General features: G+C 42.7%; 1 protein-coding gene across 3 annotated transcripts in view; it reads right to left on the bottom strand.

Moving 5' to 3' along the window:
• Positions 1 to 22,280, bottom strand: part of SAXO1 (stabilizer of axonemal microtubules 1) — a 46,597-nt gene that overhangs the window by 5,289 nt on the left and 19,028 nt on the right. For 2 of the 3 annotated variants that reach the window (XM_082401682.1, XM_082401683.1), the window contains one exon: positions 6,612 to 6,814. In XM_082401682.1, coding sequence (XP_082257808.1) covers positions 6,612 to 6,814 — 203 coding nt within the window. Of the gene's footprint in view, positions 1 to 6,611; positions 6,815 to 9,075; positions 10,945 to 22,280 lie in introns of those variants that run through there. The other variant, XM_082401684.1, reaches the window with a different exon arrangement.

Genomic DNA, 22,280 nt, shown 5'->3' with positions numbered 1-22,280 from the left:
ACCTGTCTCAGTAATTCTACAGAGTCTTATCTCCCCTGCAATGTGCAGCCACTGATGTTTTTGCTGAGTTTTTTCTTTTTAATTGATTTTATTTTTAAGCCTAGGTTCCTAAGAGCCACCCTCTATCAGCATAGTTTAGCAATCAGCCTATGATTAACCAGAAGTTACACTTAATCACCTTAAGCCACTAAGGCTTTCACCATTTGCTAATGGATCTGTGTGTGGGTTGGAGAATATAGTCAAAGATCAGGCAGTTAACAAGTCTTCCCCGGCTTTTATTTTCTGCTGGGCTGTCTCTTGTCTCCTCTGCACATGCACCAGGCATCATATTCAGCCAGGAAAGATGAGTAAATAACTAGACCCTTTCTCTGATCTCTTGAGCCTGCACACTGCCTTGCCCATATGCACAGTCTTCCAGACCACCAGGAATATGTATGAGCTTATCAAGGCCTACTCTGTGTCTGTCTCATTCTCTGGATCTCTTTGGTAAATTTCTGACTGTTCTACTGGACTGTTGCTTGCTTCAAGTAGTACTGCAACCTCAGACTAACTGCATAAGTTGTCTTCCCTGGTTGTTTTGCCATTAATATCACTATTGTTTTTATTGGAATGCCTGGGTATGTACTTTACTCCAATCAGCCCCCATTGGCAGCAGAGCGTCTGGTTTTCACAGCCCAGCCTGCCCAGGCAGAACTACCACACAGATGGAACTTGGGGGAGGGGTGATGGAAGCAGCCCCAGGATAAAACACCACACACCCCCACTGTTCATAACAAGGTTTAGTAGTTTTTCTTGAATAAATGGTTCTCAATTTGTTGTATGCCTTTGGTTGATTTCCAGAGTCCTAAAATGGTTGGTTTTTACTATTTTGTTGCTTTTTGGGAAGAGAATTTGTCAAGCTCCTCACTCTACCACTCTGTAAGGCCTGACATACCCACCCCCCAGGTACACTCTTAAGCTTATTTTAGGCTAATAATACTACCAACTATTTATTTTAAATTGGCTTCATTTTAATTGAAAACCTAATCTTTCTCCAAGAGCCATTAATGGCTCTATCAGCATCTTGAAAGCATTAGGGGGCCTTAGAGGGAACCATCTTGCTGAATATAAACCACATGTTTCCCCCTCAGACTTTAAGCCTCACTGAAATGGGGGCATCTACCTGTAGATGCCTACACACTGCCTCAAGGTGCATGGCGGTGGGTAGGACAGGGTTTTCTGGCCCTCCTCTGTGATGGATGAAGTGTTAAGAAAACAGGTTCCTAAACTGAAAGTTGCCTCATGTGATTTCTGATACCCAACAATACAGTTGAAACCACATTATTATCTAAACTCCTAACTTCCTCCACCCAGCATATATTACAAAAAACCTCCACAGGACCCTGAAAACCTCAGAATTGCACATGACAAACGATTCACACGCCTGAAAAGCCACCAGTAAAAGCCTTTCAGGGCCAGAGTGTCATGTGCATAATTGGCAAGAACCTCTTTAAAAGAGATTCCATTCAATAATGTGCCTTTAAAAAAAAAAAAAACAAAAAAACTTAGCTAAACCTAAAGCTGAGTATCAACTAATTACACTCTCAATCTTTCCAATTGCACAGTGTTTTGAAAATGTCAAAATTACAACCAAATGCTACTGGAGCATATATTACAGGTGGTTTTCTGGAGCCCAGGGAAGGCGCTGGCCATAAGAGTAGTAAGAGAAAACTTTGAATATTTTTCCTATGGAACGATAGTAAGCAGAGCATATAGACATAATATAGATGCACCCATTGAAATACATATATTTAATGACCTTGGTCTTTGATTTCTTTTTTCCACAAGAGAAACAAGTCATCAAATGAGTGATAAACCAAGAGATAAGGCAAGGATGTGGACCCTCGAAGATGCATGAGGTTGTGCAGGACCAACCAAAGGGCAGAGTAAATGTCATGGGTCTTCTCTAACCTTCACTCCTGCTCTTGGCCTGCACCCACAGAGTAACAGACCTGGTGGGGACTTGTGCAAATCTAATGCCAAACGGTGTCACCTGGAGCCCTTGTAAACAGTGATCCAGAACCATTCGTTCATTTATTCCCTCACTAAACACATCTTTGTTGCTGCATCTCCGGTGCTAAAAACTGTGAGTACATGTTTGGCATTCAAGACCAAGTTTTGGAAGCCACTATATCATAGAGGAGTAATGGAAAAATTAAACCACTGAGATTATATGATATGGCAAGTATTATTCAAAAAACTAGTAAGACACATAGGTCGCAAACTGACACCTATAGGTGAATTCTAATGACAAATATGTTTTCTTTGACTACAAACTGATTTGTTTCTTTTTAAACCTGAATTTCAGAGGAGAACTATGAAATCCACCCTCAAGTACATATGTAGCCAGAATAAAACCAAAGGGTCGGGACTTCCCTGGTGGTACCGTGGTTAAGAATCTGCCTGCCAATGCAGGGGACACGGGTTTGATCCCTGGTCAGGGAAGATCCCACATGCCATGGAGCAACTAAGTCTGTGTGCCACAACTACTGAGCCTGTGCTCTAGAGCCAGCAAGCCACAACTACTGGAGCCCATGCACCACAACTACTGAAGCCCACACGCCTAGAGCCCGTGCTCCACGACAAGAGAAGCCACCGCAATGAGAAGCCCACACACTGCAACGAAGAGTAGCCCGCACTCACCGCAACTAGAGAAAGCCCACGTGCAGCAACAAAGACCCAACACAGCCAAAAATTTTTTAAAAAAAGAAAAAAAAGAATCTGCCTGCCAATGAAGGGGACATGAGTTCAATCCCTGGGCCAGGAAGATCCCACATGCTGCAGAGCAACTAAGCCCATGCACCACAACTACTGAGCCTGCATGCCGCAACTACTGAGCCCACATGCTGCAACTACTGAAGCCCGCGCACCTAGAGCCTGTGCTCCGCCACAAGAGAAACCACCGCAATGAGAATCCCGTGCACCCCAGCGAAGAGTAGCCCCCGCTCGCCGCAACTAGAGAAAGCCCGCGCACGGCAACCAAGACCCAACACAGACAAAAATAAATTAAAAAAAAAAAAACCAAAGGGTCTAAGCATGCCTGGTTCAGAAGAGTACTGTTGCTACTTCACTGTGTAAGTAGATAGCAGTTAACAGGTGCCAGAAGTTTAAGAAAAATAAAAGAGAAGAAAACAGGGTTTTCTCAATCTTAACTTTCTCAGTAGGGAAAAGTCAGCCATGATTCAGTTTTAGCAGCGGAATATTGTTCTCTGGTTTGCAGAGGGCAATTTGAGACGTAACTGTTTGGAGAAGGGGAGGAATATGGGAGACCTGGAGGTAGGAGAGATTAAAACTTAAGTATTAGATTGTTGGTTTTTTTTCTGTGTGTTGATTTTGAGGGGTGAGTATTCTGTGGGAGGAAGTGGGGGGACTTTCCTTAAAATAACACCACTAGGCTACTCCATCCTTGCCAACCCCTAAGGAAAGCAAGGAGCATTTCTCACCCCTAGACCTCTCCTTGCACGTAGGGCAAGGCGGGGAAGGAAAACTGAGCTGAGCAGGCAGTTGTTCTGAAGAATCTCTAACTATTCCAAGATTTGTAAATCCAGGCAGCCCATAGGGAGGATGTAGAAAGTAGAGGATGTAGTTGGATGAGCCCTACCAAATCCCTGCCCCCTCCCCTGGTGAAGGTAAGTGCTCACTCCAGCTTTGTTTTTTCCTGCTGCCCAGTGTCCATTTTTGGCCCTCCTGTAAACACTGGATGAAAAGGGAGACAAACGAGCCCTGCAGAGGCCTGAGTGCCACCCCACCACACGCCTGGTTGTGCTGACCCCTTAGTAAAACATCTGCTATGGTGCCTGCTTTGTTGAGGGTAACGGGCAAAGAAAAAGATCCCTGCCCTCCAGGAGCTTGCAGTCTAGCCAAGGAGACAAATGTTAAACAAAATTACAAAATGAGTTACAAAACAAGGGAGTACAAGACACTCTTAGAGCACCTAACAGGGTGTGTTTGGTCTGGCAAGGGGGAAGGTCTGGGACTCCCTCTCAAGGTGTGAACCTTCCGCCACTCGCTGAAGGATGATGCTGGACCGGAGACAGAAGGACAGCTCTCTAAAGAGGGAAGAGCAGTGCAAATGCCCTGAGACAGAAAAGAAATGGAGCAAAGGAACTGAAAGAAGTTCCTGTGGCCGGAGCAGAGGGGCTCAGGGAGAAGGAACCAAATCTGCAAGGAAGCAGAGGAGTTGGTAAAGGTGTGGGATTTTATCCTAACAGCCATAATAATTACTTAAGGAGTTTTAGGCAGAGGTCATGTGAGACTGCCATCTGCAAAAGCCCTCTCTGCTTCCATTCTGTGGATGACGGAGATGAGCTGACAAGGTCGAAGTGATGCTCAGGCCCATGTCCAGGTGTAGACATGGAGAAGACAGGGTTCGGTTGCTGCTAGGAGGAAGCAACCGCAGGACAGAAGAGAGGAAGAGACGGGCTGCAGCGATATAACGTGGAATAGGCTGTATGACAGGCACAGGTGGGGCTGACGCTGAGAAGGAAGGTTGAGGCATCAGTGGGCTGGAGATCCCGGTGAGGCCAAGGACTGCCAAGGTGGGCGTAAATAGGGGAGCAAGCCAGAAGGACCCGATGGTGGAGGGCGCGAAGGTGGAGCCATGTAGGGGTATGACAATATCCAGAATGTGGCTTGGCAGAAGGCGGCTACAGAGCGTGGAAGAGGACGACTCTGAAGGTAAGAAAGTAAAAGGACGCACGCGCGCGCGCACAGACACACACACACACACACACACACACACACACACACAAAAAGAAAGAAAAAGCAGAGAAGCTCAGCCACATGCAGAATCTTCAAGAATAATAGATTTAGAGCTCCTGGAAGGGCTTCAGGAAGATTCCTACACCCCCTCAAGCCTCCCCACCTCCCCTTGGCTAAGTGTTTGGCATGGCTAAGTAAAAGCCATTATCATCACAATCACATAGACACCCACAGACATGTGACAGGAACAGTTTAGCACATACTTTTAAGGCAGCCACGTGCATCGTAAGCAGCAAAGTTAATGGTCACAAAGCGGGCCTCCATCCCCAAGGTCTCAGCCCTGCGGCTCGTGCTCCACGGAGTGAGCGACACGCTGCCTGCGCTACCACACCCGCCACTCCACACCCTCTCTCTCCTACTAGACCATGAAGTCAAGGGCAGGTCGTTACGCTTCCTGCACAGTTCCCAATACCATGCCTGGAATGCAGGAGGTGCTCAATGAAGAACGCAGTCATCCCATTAAAATGAAGTTCAAAACTGGCAAAACTAATTTATGAAGTTAAAAGTCAGCATAATGGTTCTATCCTGGGTGGAAATGGTAACTGGAAGGGAGTATCAATGCTATATGTCTTGATCTGCATCCTGTTTCCACGTGTATTTACTTAAAATTCACTGGTCTGTATCATTATGTATTTGTACATTTTTTCTGTATGTTACTTTTTCATAATTTTTTTAATGACCCAATCAATCAGTCAGTGGTGGAACCCAACTAAGCTTAAACTTGAAATGCTTCCCTCATATAGGATGGGAACAGCAAGCTGAGGCAGGGGTTGGCAGGTATTTTCTGTAAGCGGCCAGATATTAAATGTGTTAGACCTCGCATGCCATATGGTCTCTGTCTCAGCTCCTCAGCTTTGCTGCTGTAGCACAAACGTAGCCATAGATAACAGAGAAACCAAATGGGTGTGGCTGTGTTCCAGCAAAACACAGTCATGATACTGAACTTTGAATTTCACTTACTATCCACATGTTCTAAAGTAATAGTCTTTTTCTCATTTTTTTTTTAAGCATTCAAAAATTTAAAAAGCATTCTTAGCTCCCTAGCTGTACAGAAACAGGCTGCAGGCCAGATTTGGCTACAAAAAGTACTCTGCCCAGCACTATTTACAACAGCCAGGACATGGAAGCAACCTAAGTGTCCATCGACAGATGAATGCATAAAGAAGATGTGGCACATATATACAATGGAATATTACTCAGCCATAAATAGAAATGAAATTGAGTTATTTGTAGTGAGGTGGATGGACCTAGAGTCTGTCATACAGAGTGAAGTCAGTCAGAAAGAGAAAAACAAACACCATATGCTAACATACGTATATGGAATCTAAAAAAAAAAGACGGTTCTGAAGAACCTAGGGGCAGGACAGGAATAAAGATGCAGACATAGAGAATGGACTTGAGGACACGGGGAGGGGGAAGGGTAAGCTGGGATGAAGTGAGAGAGTGGCATGGACATATATACACTACCAAATGTAAAATAGATAGCTAGTGGGAAGCAGCCGCATAGCACAGGGAGATCAGCTCGGTGCTTTGTGACCACCTAGAGGGGTGGGATAGGGAGGGTGGGAGGGAGACGCAAGAGGGAGGGGATATGGGGATATATGTATACATATAGCTGATTCACTTTGTTATACAGCAGAAACTAACACAACATTGTAAAGCAATTATACTCCAATAAAGATGTTTAAAAAAAAAAAAAGTACTCTGTCCAACCTCTGCGCTGAGGGGGTGTGTGTATAAAACCCATTTCCCAGCCAGCACTCAGGCTCAGCCCATCCTTCCCCCAACCTGCCCCTCAAGCACTCTCCCACCTTTATAAGTAGGCAGACACTCCATCTTGTCCCCGCATGGATATTTACTGTCCCGAGGTTTGATGGGGTCCACTCGACTGACAGGGTACGGGTTGTAATCTTGTTTATACGACGTGAGCAGATCCATATTCTCTCCACTTGGGACAAATGGGTCGGGCTGGTGGATCTTCACCGGTAACACCTTGTGAGGCCCAAAATCTCTCCTGTAAGGAAAATAAGCACACACCTTGGAGGCCCTTGCCTTGGAATAAGGCTCATGGTTTCCATTCAACCCAGTTCTACAAATGCTTGCTGAGAAGTCATCCTCTCCTCTATCCCTTAACCGCTCTTCTTCCTGTTTCCCACTTTCGAGAGAGATACCGCCATTCACTCCTCTCTCAAGTCAGACGCCTTCACGTGAGGTCCAGTCGTTCACCAGGTGTGCCCGCCTCACCAGCTCACCGGTGTGTCTCTCCCCCTCAGTTCAGACCCTGACCATTTCTCATGTGGGTCATGTGATAACCCATCCCCCGGGCTTCCTGCATCGTTCCCACCTCTCCTACTTCTATCCTCATAGTGAGGTCAAAATCAACTCTCTAAAACTAAAATTGCACCCTTTCACTCCTCAGCTTAAAAATCTTCCAGTTAAAACCCAACTTTCCAGCATAGTATGCAAGCCTTCCTGGACCTGCCTCAGCCTCCTCCCCAGCCACAGCTGCCCCCTCTCTCTCCCACTCCCCACGCACATTCCACCTCAGCCACCCTGGACCCCTGGGATGGTCTCCCCTGTGCCTGCTCACTCCACCTCCCTCCCCCAACCTGTTCACTGTGGAGCTAACTTCTATTTTTCAGGTCCCACCACCTCCTTCTCTGTGCTCCCAATAGCTCCTGCTAAGATTTATCTCCTGCCTCTATTCGATCTCACAGAAAACCCAGTAGAAAAGGCCAATAAATGGAGGCAATGAACCTTTCACTTCTCAGCTCTCTGGCATCAGCACCCCCATTATGTCAGGATATATGAAAACAATGGCATAGGAAAAGCATGACACCCTTTACTAAAGAGTTTAGGAAGCGCTCTCTTCCCAAAGCATCCCACAGTTCTAAAAAGGCCAAGATGCTACTGCACCACCACCACGAAGCACCCTGCAGCACCAGGGCTCAGCCTGGGCACCCACTGCCTACCGGGGCTGTCTCCGCCTCCCACTGCCCAGGGCAAACCCTCTTCAGCTAACATTCCCCCCATCCTCCGAGAACTTCTGCTTTACACAATGGCCGGTTTTTGCCTGAAACCCATTTATCCAACTGGACAAGAGGAAGGTAGGTTTTCCCTGATGGTGCTTGCCAAAACAACCTCACCAAGGGAAGGGGAAGGCTTCCGGACAGGAAGACATCAGGCCCGAACACCAATAAAACCTACTTCCTGGCCAAAATGCGGAGCAGCATTACCGAGCCATGCTTGACTAGCAGAGGTGACACGCTCCACTGTAACCTGTCTTGCATGAATTATACACATGGTTGTCGATAAACCCAAACCGGGGCCTGAAAATGCTTGCTGGGATGGGAGGAGGGAGTTAGGAAGCTGGAGAATTAGTCTCTCTAGGGCTCAAAGGGGGAAATAGGAGATGCTTCGGTTGAACTCCCTGTAATACCCTCTGGGTAGGTTTAAAAATACATCTCAGCAGCAGTTACCGGACCTGCAGCCTGGGCTGCCTTCTCGGGGGCCCCATGTTGGCAAAGAGCAAGAGGAAGCCGAGTGACCTGAGGCGGCCGGAAGCTGACTGTGTAAGTCGGGGTTGATGGGGGGAATGGGCTAAACAAGAACCCAAGAATCAACTCCACGCTCCTACCCTTCTTAGTGTGCAAGTACCTCACGCTGGCGTCTGTTCGGTGCTAAACCAACAGCAGCAGGGAACTAGAAGCATCAGGCCCTAGGCTTCAGAGAGAAATGGAAATGCCCAGAAAACGCTGGTTGAAAACCAGTTAACTGCAAAGTGGCTTTCGTCAGAAAGTCTCTGTTCTCAGGGAAGGGCTCCTGGGGGGAGGTGGCTCTCCTCACTCCCCAAAGGGGCGGAGTGGGGTTGGAAGCAGCCTGAGACCACACAGCTCCTTACAAACTTGTCTTCACTGACGGCTACCCAAGGGTTCAGCCCTCTTTGCTTCCAACAAAGGAGGTACCAGGGGATACCAGGGGCAGGCACTGAGAACCAAAGCTGAATGCCCAAGCTGCCCCGTGGAGCCCTCCGAAGCCCAGAGCAGCCAGGAGCGCTTTCCTGTCATGGCTCTGTCGCACCCTGGAACCCTGCACACAGGCCACAACGTTCTCTTCTGCTGTTACTTCTACTGAGGGAACCAACTTCCCCCGAGAGATACTGCAAGAACCTTCCTACAAGGCCTGCCAAGCTCTCTGGCAACTAAAATGTACTTAATGCCCCCATTTCCTGCTGCTACAAGAAAAGAACAGATAAATGCCCACAACCAAACTCACCAATTCATGGACTTTCCTGAAGCTGGTTTCTCAAAAGCAAAATGTGACGCAGCAAAATCCTTACTTACCACACTCAGGGAATGAAATTGTTAACTGAATCTCCTTCTCTGACAAAAAATTTAAGTTATTGTAATGAAAGTACATTTATGGGTTGAATTTACTGAGCTAGTGATCTACCTCTGAAGAGAGGAAAGAAGTTTAAAGTTTAATTCATTTCTCTTCCACCCAAAATTATTTACTGTGGCTTAAGGGTGAATTTAATCAGAATTTATGTGTTTTCTCATTATGTTTTTATGTTCAGAACATTCACTGAAACCTATCATTAACCACAACATAACTGCAGGTCCCCAACCTCACATAATCTTACAGCCTTTAAGCTCACGTAAAAGAAAAATATTTTATCCTTCCCAGAAATTGCTCAAATTTAGTAGCTTTTTTTTTGTTTAAGAACACTCCCTTCTCTTCCTGTGGTACATTTCCTAGTCCCTGTGCCCATTCTGACTATGAACCAAAAAAAAAATTGGTCAAAGATGTTAAGTTTCTTTTAGGTGCATAGCCATAAAAGTTATCTAGTATGGAAAGCCCCGAGTTAAACTCTGAGTTAAGTAAAGGTTAAAGAGAACCTGATGGGAAGCCATAACAATTTGACTTCCCATCATTAGGCAAAATTAAAGAAAGGCATTTGACAAGAGTCTGGCAAAAGGAAAGAAACTGTAACGTAACAGCTAACTAGGGTCATGAGCCTGGAAGAGGGAAAAGGATATTTTCATCATGATAAAGAGGATACGCAATACTTTTTTTTTAATCTATTTTTAACGTTTATCTATGCAAACTTCAGAATTTGTGAGTATGCCCAGATAGTTCATCATATTAAATGGAATCCATTTTAAGAAGAGCTCCTGCCTGGAAATTAACCCATGAACTTACGATCAATTAATCTACAACAAAGGAGGCCAGGATATACAATAAAGAAAAGACAGTCTCTTCAATAAGTGGTGCTGGGAAAACTGGACAGCTACATGTAAAAGAATGAAGTTAGAACATTCTCTAACACCATATACAAAAATAAACTCAAAATGGATTAAAGACCTAAATATAAGACCAGAAACCATAAAACTCTTAGAAGGAAACATAGGCAGAATACTCTTTGATAAAAATTGTAGCAATATTTTTTTTGGATCTGTCTCCTAAAGCAAAGGAAATAAAAACAAAAATAAACACACAGGACCTAATTAAACTTAAAAGCTTTTACACAGCAAAGGAAACCACCGACAAAACAAAAAGATAACCTATGAAATGGGAGAAAATATTTTCAAATGATATGAGCAGTAAGGGGGGTTAATATCCAACATATATAAACAGCTCATATAACATCAAAAAAAACCCCCAAAAGCCTGATTAAAAAATGGGCAGAAGACCTGAATAGACATTTTTCCAAAGAAGACATGCAGATGGCCAACAGGCACACAAAGAGATGCTCAAAACTGCTAATGATCAGGGAAATGCAAATCCAAACCACAATGAAATATCACGTCACACCTGTCAGAATGACTATCATCAAACAGAACACAAGTAACAAATGTCGGAGAGGATGTGGAAAAAAGGGAACCCTTGTACACTGTTGGTGGGAATGTAAATTGGTGCAGTCACTGCAGAAAACAGTATGTAGGTTTCTCAAAAAACTAAAAATAGAACTACCATATGACCCAGCAATTCCACTCCTGGGTATATATTTGAAAGAAATAAAAACACGAATTCGAAAAGATACATGCACATCAATGTTCATAGCAGCAGTATTTACAATTGCCAAGATATGGAAGCAACCTAAGTGTCCATTAACAAATGAATGGATAAAGAAGATGTGGTGTACATATATATATACGATGGAATACTACCCAGACATAAAACAGAATAAAATTTTGCCATTTTCAACAACATGGATGGATTTGGAGGCTATTATTCTAAGTGAAATAAGACAGAGAAAGACAAATACTGTATGATATCACTTACATGTGGAAGTGGAATCTAAAAAATACAACAAACTAGTGAATACAACTGAAAAGAAGCAGACTCACAGATATAGAGAACAAATCATCAGTTACCAGTGGGGAGAGGGAAAGAGAGAGGGGCAATATACCGGTAGGGGATTAAGAGGTATAAACTATCAATATTATGCATAAAAAGCTACAAGGATATACAGTAGAAACTCACACAACATTGTAAAGCAACTATACTCCAATAAAAATTAATAAAAAAAAAATTTTTTAAGCTACAAGTATACATTGTACAATACAGGGAATATAGCCAATACTTTATAATAACTATAAATGGAGTATAATCTTTAAAAATTGTGAATCACTATATGGTACACCTGTAACCTATATAATATTGTACATCAACTATACGTCAACTAAAAAAAAAAAAAAAGAGTTCCTCCTCTTGGCCCAAAGCCACTCCCTTCACCCCTGCCCTAAATCTCCTCCCTCTTTCTCAAGGACCCCTATTGTGGAACCCATCAGTGGTTCCACCTTTTCCTCCTACTGGCTGCTTTCTGTCAGTTTTGGGGGGTTTTTTTTGGTTATTTTGGCCAAGCCACGCAGCTTGTGGGATCTTAGTTCCCCGACCAGGGAATGAACCCAGGCCCTTGGCAGTAAAAGCATGGGAATTCCCTCTATCAGTATTTAAACATGCTGCAGTCTTTCCCACTTTTAAAGGAAAACAATAAACAACAACAACCCTCACTGGAGTTCACTCTCCTCCAGTTCTCTCCCTTCCACTCCTCTCCCCTAGAAAGGGCTGTCTACAGATACAGGCTGGCCTTCCTTACCCCCTACTCATGCACCATCTATCAAATCTCATTCTACTCACTCCTTGCTTCAGCCAAGGCCTCCAAAGTACCACCTTATTTCCAAATCCAGTCACTGGTCCCCAGGTTTTTATCATTATGCACATCTTCATGGCATCCATCCTCTCACTCATTTTTGTAATACTCTCTCCCTTGACTTCTTTGATACTACTCCTTGTCATCTGTCCCCTTAATCTCTTCTATGGGGTTTTGCTCCTTGTCTTTCCATTAATTTCATTTCACTACTTCCACATGTAATTCTGAAACTCCCAGGGTACACGAACCCTCTAAGGAAACCATTATGTCATTGCAGGCAGGTTGGGCAGGCCATTCCAGCACACTGAGAAAGATCCCTAGGCTGATTCACAGGGCTTGATTCGTGCCTCTTAACCTGGTAAGGACACACTGAGCCCTCCTAATCTTCTCTGTGACAGACCGGATTCCAAGAATACACCTCCAGTACGGACATCCCTCAGTATCCAGTATCCGTGGAGGATTGCTTCCAGGACCCCCCATAGATACCAAAATCTCTGGATACTCAAGTCCCTTACATAACATGGTGTAGTATTTGCATATACCCTGTGCACATCCTGTTGTATACTTTAAATCATCTCTAGATTACTTACAATACCCAGCGCAATGTAAATGTTATGTAAATAGCTGCTAGCGCATGGAAAATTCAACTTTAGCCTCGGGGAACTTTCCGGAATTTTTAAAAATATTTTCAATGCACAGATGTGGAACCCATAGATATGGAGGGATGACTGTACCTGTCTACTCCTCTACTCTCTCATCTCCTCAAACCCCACTAAAGCTGAGGATAGAATCTGTCATTGCTTCATACAAACTCTGGACAAAATATGAAAACAACTAGCTGTGAGCACTAAAGAGCAACAGAGATAGGCAAATTCTGGATTAGAACCAACAGGGGGAAGAAGCAAATGGTACTGGGTGAGTCTCCGTGTTAAGCTTCCTTTTTTTTTTTTTTTTCAGTGCTTCCAGTCTGAAGGCAGGCTCCAATCTGTGCCAGGCAAGGCAGCTAAAATGTGAATAGACAACCTTCCATCCTTCTTGACTGAAGAACCAGAGGATGAAGTTTGAGGCAACCACAGATGCTGGAAAGTGAGGAAGGAATCCTGAAAAGGGGAGACCAGAGACAGGACGGCTCAAATTCTGTTTATAAATTGGGCCCAAATCTCTGGCTGACCTCACTTGCGTGGGACAGACTTCAAACAATTGTGCTAAAGATAAAGAACTGAACTGAGATTAGAATTGCACCCAAAACACCAAGTTTCCATTTTGAGTCCAATCAACTTACAATCTGCTTTAAAAAACACACTCTACAGAGGAATGTAAAAAAAATCCAGACTCTACATGCACTCCAATGTTCATTGCAGCACTATTTACAATAGCCACGACATGGAAGCAACCTAAGTGTCCAACAACAGAGGCATGGATGAAGAAGATGTGGTACATATATACAATGCAATATTACTCAGCCATAAAAATGAATTAATGCCATCTGCAGCAACATGGATGGACTTAGGAAATTGTTATAGTGAAGAAAGTCAGACAGAGAAAGACAAATATCATATGATAGTGCTTATATGTGGAATCTAAAAAAAAAATGGTACAAATGAACTTATTTATAAAACAGAAATAGAGTCACAGACATAGAAAACAATCTTATGGTTACCAAGGGGGAACGGGGGGAGGGATAAATTAGGAGACTGGAGCTGACATATACACACTACCATATATAAAACAGATAACTAATAAGGACCTACTTTATAGCACAGGGAACTCTATTCAATACTCTGTAACGCCCTCTATGGTAAAAGAATCGAAAAAACAGTGGATATATGTATATGTATAACTGATTCACTTTGCTGTACAGCAGAAACTAACACAACAGTGTAAACCAACTATACTCCAATAAAAAAAAATTTTTTTAATCCAGAGTCTCCACAACATAACAATAACAATGCACAGGGCAGGAGGGACTCTGAAGGGTCGGGTGAGAGGCCTCTGCATTTGGCACCCTATGAGCAAGTGAAACTAGATGATGCACAAAGGAAAAGAAAAAACAGGTTCTGCTGTTTGCCTTCTGCCACAAGAGTAGCATGTCCCCAAAAGGAGCTTCTCTTTGACTCTGGTACCCCAGAATAAGAAGACCTGTGGAACAGAGTAGCCAATATGTAGCAACTGCCATGCAAGACTTAATGACAAAAACACAATCTGGGGGGACGGCGGAGGACTAACACATGGAGATCACCTTCCTCCCCACAAATACATCAAAAATACATCTATGTGTGAAACAACTCCTACAGAACACCTACTGAACGCTGGCAGAAGACCTCAGACCTCCCAAAAGGCAAGAAACTCCCCAATACCTGGGTAGGGCAAAAGAAAAAAGAAAAAACAGAGACAAAAGAATAGGGACAGGACCTGCACCAGTGGGAGGGAGCTGTGAAGGAGGAAGTTTCCACACACTAGGAAGCCCCTTCACTGGCGGAGACTGCGGGTGGCGGGGGGAAGCTTCAGAGCCACAGAGGAGAGCGCAGCAACAGGGGTGCGGAAGGCAAAGCGGAGAGATTCCCGCACAGAGGATCATCGGTGCCGACCAGCACTCACCAGCCCCAGAGGCTTGTGTGCTCACCCACTGGGGTGGGCGTGGGCTGGGAACTGAGGCTCAGGCTTTGGAGGTCAGATCCCAGGGAGAGGACTGGGGTTAGCTGTGTGAAGACATGTCTGAAGGGGGCTGGTGCGCCACAGCTAGCCGGGAGCGAGTCCGGGAAAAAGTCTGGACCTGCCTGTTTCGCAGTGCATGAGGAGAGGGGATTCCTTCCCCATGTGCCCACAGAAGGCAGAGCACCACCTAAGTGAGCTCCAGAGATGGTCGTGAGCCATGGCTATCAGCTCAGACCCCAGAGACGGGCATGAAACGCTAACGCTGCTGCTGTTGTGCAACACGCCACTGCCAGGGTCCCGAGATCCAGGGACAACTTCCCCAGGAGAACACACAGTGCGCCTCAGGTTGTTGCAATGTCACGCCGGCCTCTGCTGCCACAGTCTCACCCTGCGTTCCAGACCCCTCACTCCCTCCCCCCCCGAGAAAGCAAGAGAGCCCTAATCAGCTGCTGCTTTAACCCTCTCCTGTCTGGGTGGGGGACAGATGCCTGAGGGCGACCTACACGCAGAGGCGGGGCCAAAACAAAAGCTGAACCCCAGGAGCTGTGCAAACAAAGAAGAGAAAGGGAAATCTCTCCCAGCAGCCTCAGGAGCAGCAGATTAAATCCCCAAAATCAACTTGATGTACCCTGCATCTGTGGAATACCTTAATAGACAACGAATTGTCCCAAAATTGAGGCGGTGGACTTTGGTAACAACTGTACACTTGGGGTTTGCTGTCTGTGACTGATTTGTTTCTGACTTTTATGTTTATCTTAGTTTAGTTTTTAGTGCTTGTTATCATTGGTGGATTTGTTTATTGGTTTGGTTGCTCTCTTCTTTTTATTTTTTTTCCTTTTTTTAAATTTTATTATTATTTCTTTAATTTTTTTTTCTTACTTTTTTTTCTTCCTTTTCTTCTGAGCTGTGTGGCTGAAAAGGTCTCGGTTTTCCAGCCGGGTGTCAGGCCTGAACCTTCAACACAGGAGAGCAGAGTCCAGGACATTGGACCACCAGAGACCTCCCAGCCCCACGTAATATCAATTGGCGAGAGCTCTCCCACAGATCTCCGTCTCAACACTAAGACCCAGCTCCACCCAGCGGTCAGCAAGCTCCAGTGCTGGATGCTCCATGCCAAACAACTAGCAAGACAGGAAAACAACCTCACCCATTAGCACAGAGGCGGCCTAAAATCATACTAAGTCCACAGACACCCCAAAACACACCACAGGATGTGGTCCTGCACACCAGAAACACAAGATCCAGCCCCACTCACCAGGACACAGGCACCAGTCCCCCCCCACCAGGAAGCCTACACAAGCCACTGAACCAACCTCACCCACAGGGGACAGCCACCAAAAACAACAGGAACTACGAACCTGCAGCCTGAGAAAAGGAGACCCCAAACACAGTAAGTTAAACAAAATGAGAAGACAGAGAAATATGCAGCAGATGAAGGAGCAAGGTAAACACCTACCAGACCAAACAACTGAAAAGGAAATAGGCAGTCTACCTGAAAAAGAACTCAGAATAATGATAGTAAAGATGATCCAAATCTTGGAAATGGAGAAAATACAAGAAACGTTTAACAAGGATCTAGAAGAACGAAAGAGCAAACAAACAAATGATGCACAACACAATAAATGAAATTAAAGATTCTCTAGAAGGAATCAATAGCAGAATAACTGAGGCAGAAGAACAGATAAGTGACCTGGAAGATAAAACAGTGGAAATAACTGCCACAGAGCAGAAAAAAGAGAAAAGAATGAAAAGAATTGAGGACAGTCTCAGAGACTTCTGGGACAACATTAAATGCACTAACATTCAAATTATAGGGTTCCCAGAAGAAGAAGAGAAAAAGAAAGGGTCTGAGAAAACATTTGAAGAGATTATACTTGAAAACTTCCCTAACGTGGGAAAGGAAATAGTCAATCAAGTCCAGTAAGCACAGAGAATCCCATACAGGATAAATCCAAGGAGAAACATGCCAAGACATATATTACAAAACTATCAAAAATTAAATAGAGGACTTCCCTGGTGGCGCAGTGGTTAAGAATCCGCCTGCCAATGCAGGGGACACAGGTTCGAGCCCTGGTCCAGGAAGATCCCACATGCCACGGAGCAACTAAGCCCGTGTGCCACAACTACTGAGCCTGCGCTCTAGAGCCTGCGAGCCACAACTACTGAAGCCCGCATGCCTAGAGACCATGCTCCTCAACAAGAGAAGCCACCTCAACAAGAGAAGCCCGCGCACCGCAACAAAGAGTAGCCCCCGCTCACCGCAACTAGAGAAAGCCACGCGCAGCAACGAAGACCCAATGAAGCCAAAAATAAATAATAAAATTAATTTATAAAAAAAAAATTAAATAGAAAGAAAAAATATTAAAAGCAGCAGGGGAAAAGCAACAAATAACATACAAGGGAATCCCTATAAGGTTAACAGCTGATCATTCAGCAGAAATTCTGCAAGCCAGAGGGAGAGGCAGGACATACTTAATGTGATGAAAGGGAAAAACCTACAACCAAGTTTACTCTACCCAGCAAGGATCTCACTCAGATTCGACAGAGAAATTAAAACCTTTACAGACAAGCAAAAGTTAAGAGAATTCAGCACCACCAAACCAGCTTTACAACAAATGCTAAAGGAACTTCTCTAGGCAGGAAACACAAGAGAAGGAAAAGACCTATAAAAACAAACCCAAAACAATTAAGAAAACGGTAACAGGAACATACATATCGATAATTACTTTAAATGTAAATGGATTAAATGCTCCAACCAAAAGACACAGGCTCACTGAATAGATACAAAAACAAGACCCATATATATGCTGTCTACAAGAGACCCACTTCAGACCAAGGGACAAATACAGACTGAAAGTGAGGAGCTGGAAAAAGATATTCTATGCAAATGGAAATCAGAAGAAACTTGAAGTAGCAGTTCTCATATCAGACAAAATAGACTTTAAAACAGAGACTATAAGAAGAGACAAAGAAGGACACTACATAATGATCAAGGGCTCAATATAAGAAGAAGATATAACAATTGTAAATATTTGTGCACCCAACATAGGAGCATCTCAATACATAAGGCAAATGCTAACAGCTATAAGAGGAGAAATCGACAGTAACACAATCATAGTAGGGAACTTTAACAACCCACTTTCACCAATGGACAGATCATCCAAAATGAAAGTAATTAAGGAAACACAAGCTTTAAATGACACATTAGACAAGATGGACTTAACTGATATTTATAGGACATTCCATCTAAAAACAACAGAATGCACTTTCTTCTCAAGTGCTCATGGAACATTCTCCAGGATAGATCATATCTTGGGTCACAAATCAAACCTCAGTAAATTTAAGAAAATTGAAATTGTATCAAGTATCTTTTCTGACCACAAAATTATGAGACTAGATATCAGTTACAGGAAAAAACTGTAAAAACTACAAACACATGGAGGCTAAACAATATGCTACTAAATAACCAAGAGATCACTGAAAAAAATCAAAGAGGAAATCAAAACATACCTAGAAACAAATGACAATGAAAACACGACGACCCAAAACCTATGGGATGCAGCAAAAGCAGTTCTAAGAGGGAAGTTTATAGCAATACAATCCTACCTCAAGAAACAAGAAACATCTCAAATAAACAACCTAACCTTACACCTAAAGCAATTAGAGAAAGAAGCACAAAAAAAAAAAAACCCAAAGTTAGCAGAAGGAAAGAAATCATAAAGATCAGATCAGAAATAAATGGGAAAAAAATGAAGGAAAAAATATCAAAGATCAATAAAACTAAAAGCTGGTTCTTTGAGAAGATAAACAAAATTGATAAACCATTAGCCAGACTCACCAGGAAAAAAAGGGAGAAGACTCAAATCAATAGAATTAGAAATGAAAAATGAGAAGTAACAACTGACACTGCAGAAATACAAAGGATCATGACAGATTACTGCAAGCAACTCTATGCCAGTAAAATCGACAACCTGGAAGAAATTGACAAATTCTTAGAAAAGCACAACCTTCCAAGACTGAACCAGGAAGAAATAGAAAATATAAACAGACCAATCACAAGCACTGAAATTGAAACTGTGATTAAAAATCTTCCAACAAACAAAAGCCCAGGCCCAGATGGCTTCACAGGTGAATTCTATCAAACATTTAGAGAAGAGCTAACACCTATCCTTCTCAAACTCTTCCAAAATATACCAGAGGGAGGAACTCTCCCAAACTCATTCTATGAGGCCACCATCACCCTGATACCAAAACCAGACAAAGATGTCACAAAGAAAGAAAACTACAGGCCAGTATCACTGATGAACATAGATGCAAAAATTCTCAACAAAATACTAGCAAACAGAATCCCACAGAACATTAAAAGAATCATACACCATGATCAGGTAGGGTTTATCCCAGGAATGCAAGAATTCTTCAATATAAGCAAATCAATCAATGTGATACACCATATTAACATATTGAAGGAGAAAAACCATATGATCATCTCAATAGATGCAGAAAAAGCTTTTGACAAAATTCAATACCCATTTATGATAAAAAACTCTCCAGAAATTAGGAATAGAGGGAACCTACCTCAACATAATAAAGGCCATATATGACAAACCCACAGCTAACATCGTTCTCAATAGTGAAAAACTGAAACCATTTCCTCTGAGATCAGGAACAAGACAAGGTTGCCCACTCTCACCACTATTATTCAACATAGTTTTGGAAGTTTTAGCCACAGCAATCAGAGAAGAAAAAGAAATAAAAGGAATCCAAGTTGGAAAAGAAGATGTAAAACTGTCACTGTTTGCAGATGACATGATACTATACCTAGAGAATCCTAAAGATGCTACCAGAAAACTACTAGAGCTAATCAATGAATCTGGTAAAGTAGCAGGATACAAAATTAATGCACAGAAATCTCTTGCATTCCTATACACTAACGACGAAAAATCTGAATGTGAAATTAAGGAAACACTCCCATTCACCATTGTAACAAAAAGAATAAAATACCTAGGAATAAACCTACCTAGGGAGACAAAAGACCTGTATGCAGAAAACTATAAGACCCTGATGAAAGAAATTAAAGACAATACAAACAGATGGAGAGATATACCATGTTCTTGGATTGGAAGAATCAACATTGTGAAAATGACTCTACTACCCAAAGTAATTGTCAGATTCAATGTAATCCCTATCAAACTACCAATAGCATTTTTCACAGAACTAGAACAAAAAACTTCACAATTTGTATGGAAACACAAAAGACCCTGAATAGCCAAAGCAATCTTGAGAAAGAGAAACAGAGCTGGAGGAATCAGGCTCCCTGGCTTCAGACTATACTACAAAGTTACAGTCATCAGAACTGTATGGTACTGGCACATAAAACAGAAATATAGATCAATGGAACAGGATAGAAAGCCCAGAGATAAACCCATGCACATATGGTCACCTTATCTTTGATAAAGGAGGCAAGAACATACAATGGAGAAAAGACAGCCTCTTCAATAAGTGCTGGGAAAACTGGATAGCTACATGTAAAAGAATGAAATTAGAACAATTCCTAACACCATACACAAAAATAAACTCAAAATGGATTAAAGACCTAAATGTAAGGCCAGACACTATCAAACTCTTAGAGGAAAACATAGGCAGAACACTCTATGACATAAATCACAGCAAGATCCTTTTTGACCCACCTCCTAGAGAAATGGAAATAGAAGCAAAAATAAACAAATGGGATCTAATGAAACTTAAAAGCTTTTGCACAGCAAAGGAAACCATCAACAAGATGAAAAGGCAACCCTCAGAATGGGAGAAAATATTTGCAAACAAATCAACTGACAAAGGATTAATCTCCAAAATACACAAGCAGCTCATGCAGCTCAATATCAAAAAAACAAACAACCCAATCCAAAAATGGGCAGATCTAAATAGACATTTCTCCAAAGAAGATATAGAGATTGCCAACAAACACATGAAAGGATACTCAACATCACTAATCATTAGAGAAATGCAAACCAAAACCACAATGATGTATCACCTCACACCAGTCAGAATGGTGATCATCAAGAAATCTACAAACAATAAATGCTGGAGAGGGTGTGGAGAAAAGGGAACCCTCTTGCACTGTTGGTGGGAATGTAAATGATACAGCCACTATGGAGAACAGTATGGAGGTTCCTTAAAAAACTAAAATTAGAACTACCATATGACCCAGCAATCCCAATACTGGGCATATATCCACAGAAAATCATAATTCAGAAAGAGACACGTACCACAATGTTTATCGCAGCACTAATTACAATAGCCAGGACATGGAAGCAACCTAAGTGTCCATTAATAGATGAATGCATAAAGAAGAGGTGGCACAAATATACAATGGAATATTACTCAGCCATAAAAAGAAATGAAACTGAGTTATTTGTAGTGAGGTGGATGGACCTAGAGTCTGTCATACAGAGTGAAGTAAGTCAGAAAGAGAAAAACAAACACTATATGCTAACATACATATATGGAATCTAAAAAAAAAATGGTTCTAATGAACCTAGGGGAAGGACAGGAATAAAGACGCAGACGTAGAGAATGGACTTGAGGACATGGGGAGGGGGAAGGGTAAGCTGGGACGAAATGAAAGAGTGGCATGGACATATATACACTAATAAATGTCAAATAGATAGCTAGTGTGAAGCAGCTACATAGCACAGGGAGATCAGCTTGGTGCTTTGTGACCACCTAGAGGGGTGGGATAGGGATGGTGGGAGAGAGGCGCAAGAGGGAGGGGATATGGGGATATATGTATACATATAGCTGATTCACTTTGTTATACAGCAGCAACTAACACAACATTGTAAAGCAATTATACTCCAATAAAGATGTTAAAAAAATTTAAAAACACAATCCAAAAAAAAAAGCAATGTACAGGATCAATCCAAATTTCTTGACATACACAGGGAAAATGTGACCCATTCTCAAGGGAAAAAAAAGATAATCATGAAGACCAACCCCAAGCCTACCCAGATGTTGCAACTAGCAGGCAAGGATTATACAGCAGCTATTTTAACTATGCTTAGTTGCAAAATGGAAAATAAGGTCACAATGAATTAAAAGGCAGGGAAACACAAAAGAGAAAGAGAAACTATATATAAAAAGAACCACATGTAAATTCTAAAACTGAAAAACACAACATCTAAAATAAAACACTCACTGGATGGGCTTAATAGCAGAATGGAAATAGAGGAAGAAAGAAAGACTCAGTGAACTTGAAAATGGATGAATAGAAGCTCTCCAATATGAAGGATAGAGAGAGAAAAAGATTGGGGGAAAGAAATGAACAGAGCCTTGGGTACAGAAAAAATACTTAAAGAAAGAACGGCCAAAATGCCCCCCAGATTAATCAAAGATGCACATCAAAGGCTCTTAAACTACCCAAGCAAGTCTAGTGCTGAGACCTTTTACTGCATGTCTTAATTCTCAGATCCAATCTATAGAGGTGAGGAAGTATATCCCCACTGGGATAGCTGTGAGTGGAGAAATATGTATTTGAACAGGAAATGTGTAATATTCAATAGGTAGGAAAAGACTCAAGCCTACTACCGTCTTGCTTCTTTCCTGGCTTTTCTAAAAGCCCTTTCACTTTTAGCTCTTCCCCCTTACACTCCTGTTTACCAAGGAGTCTTGT

Source organism: Balaenoptera borealis, assembly GCF_965194805.1.
Source record: "Balaenoptera borealis genome assembly, chromosome: 8".
In the NCBI taxonomy this organism is placed as follows: domain Eukaryota; kingdom Metazoa; phylum Chordata; class Mammalia; order Artiodactyla; family Balaenopteridae; genus Balaenoptera; species Balaenoptera borealis.
This window is presented reverse-complemented; position numbering and strand designations above follow the sequence as displayed.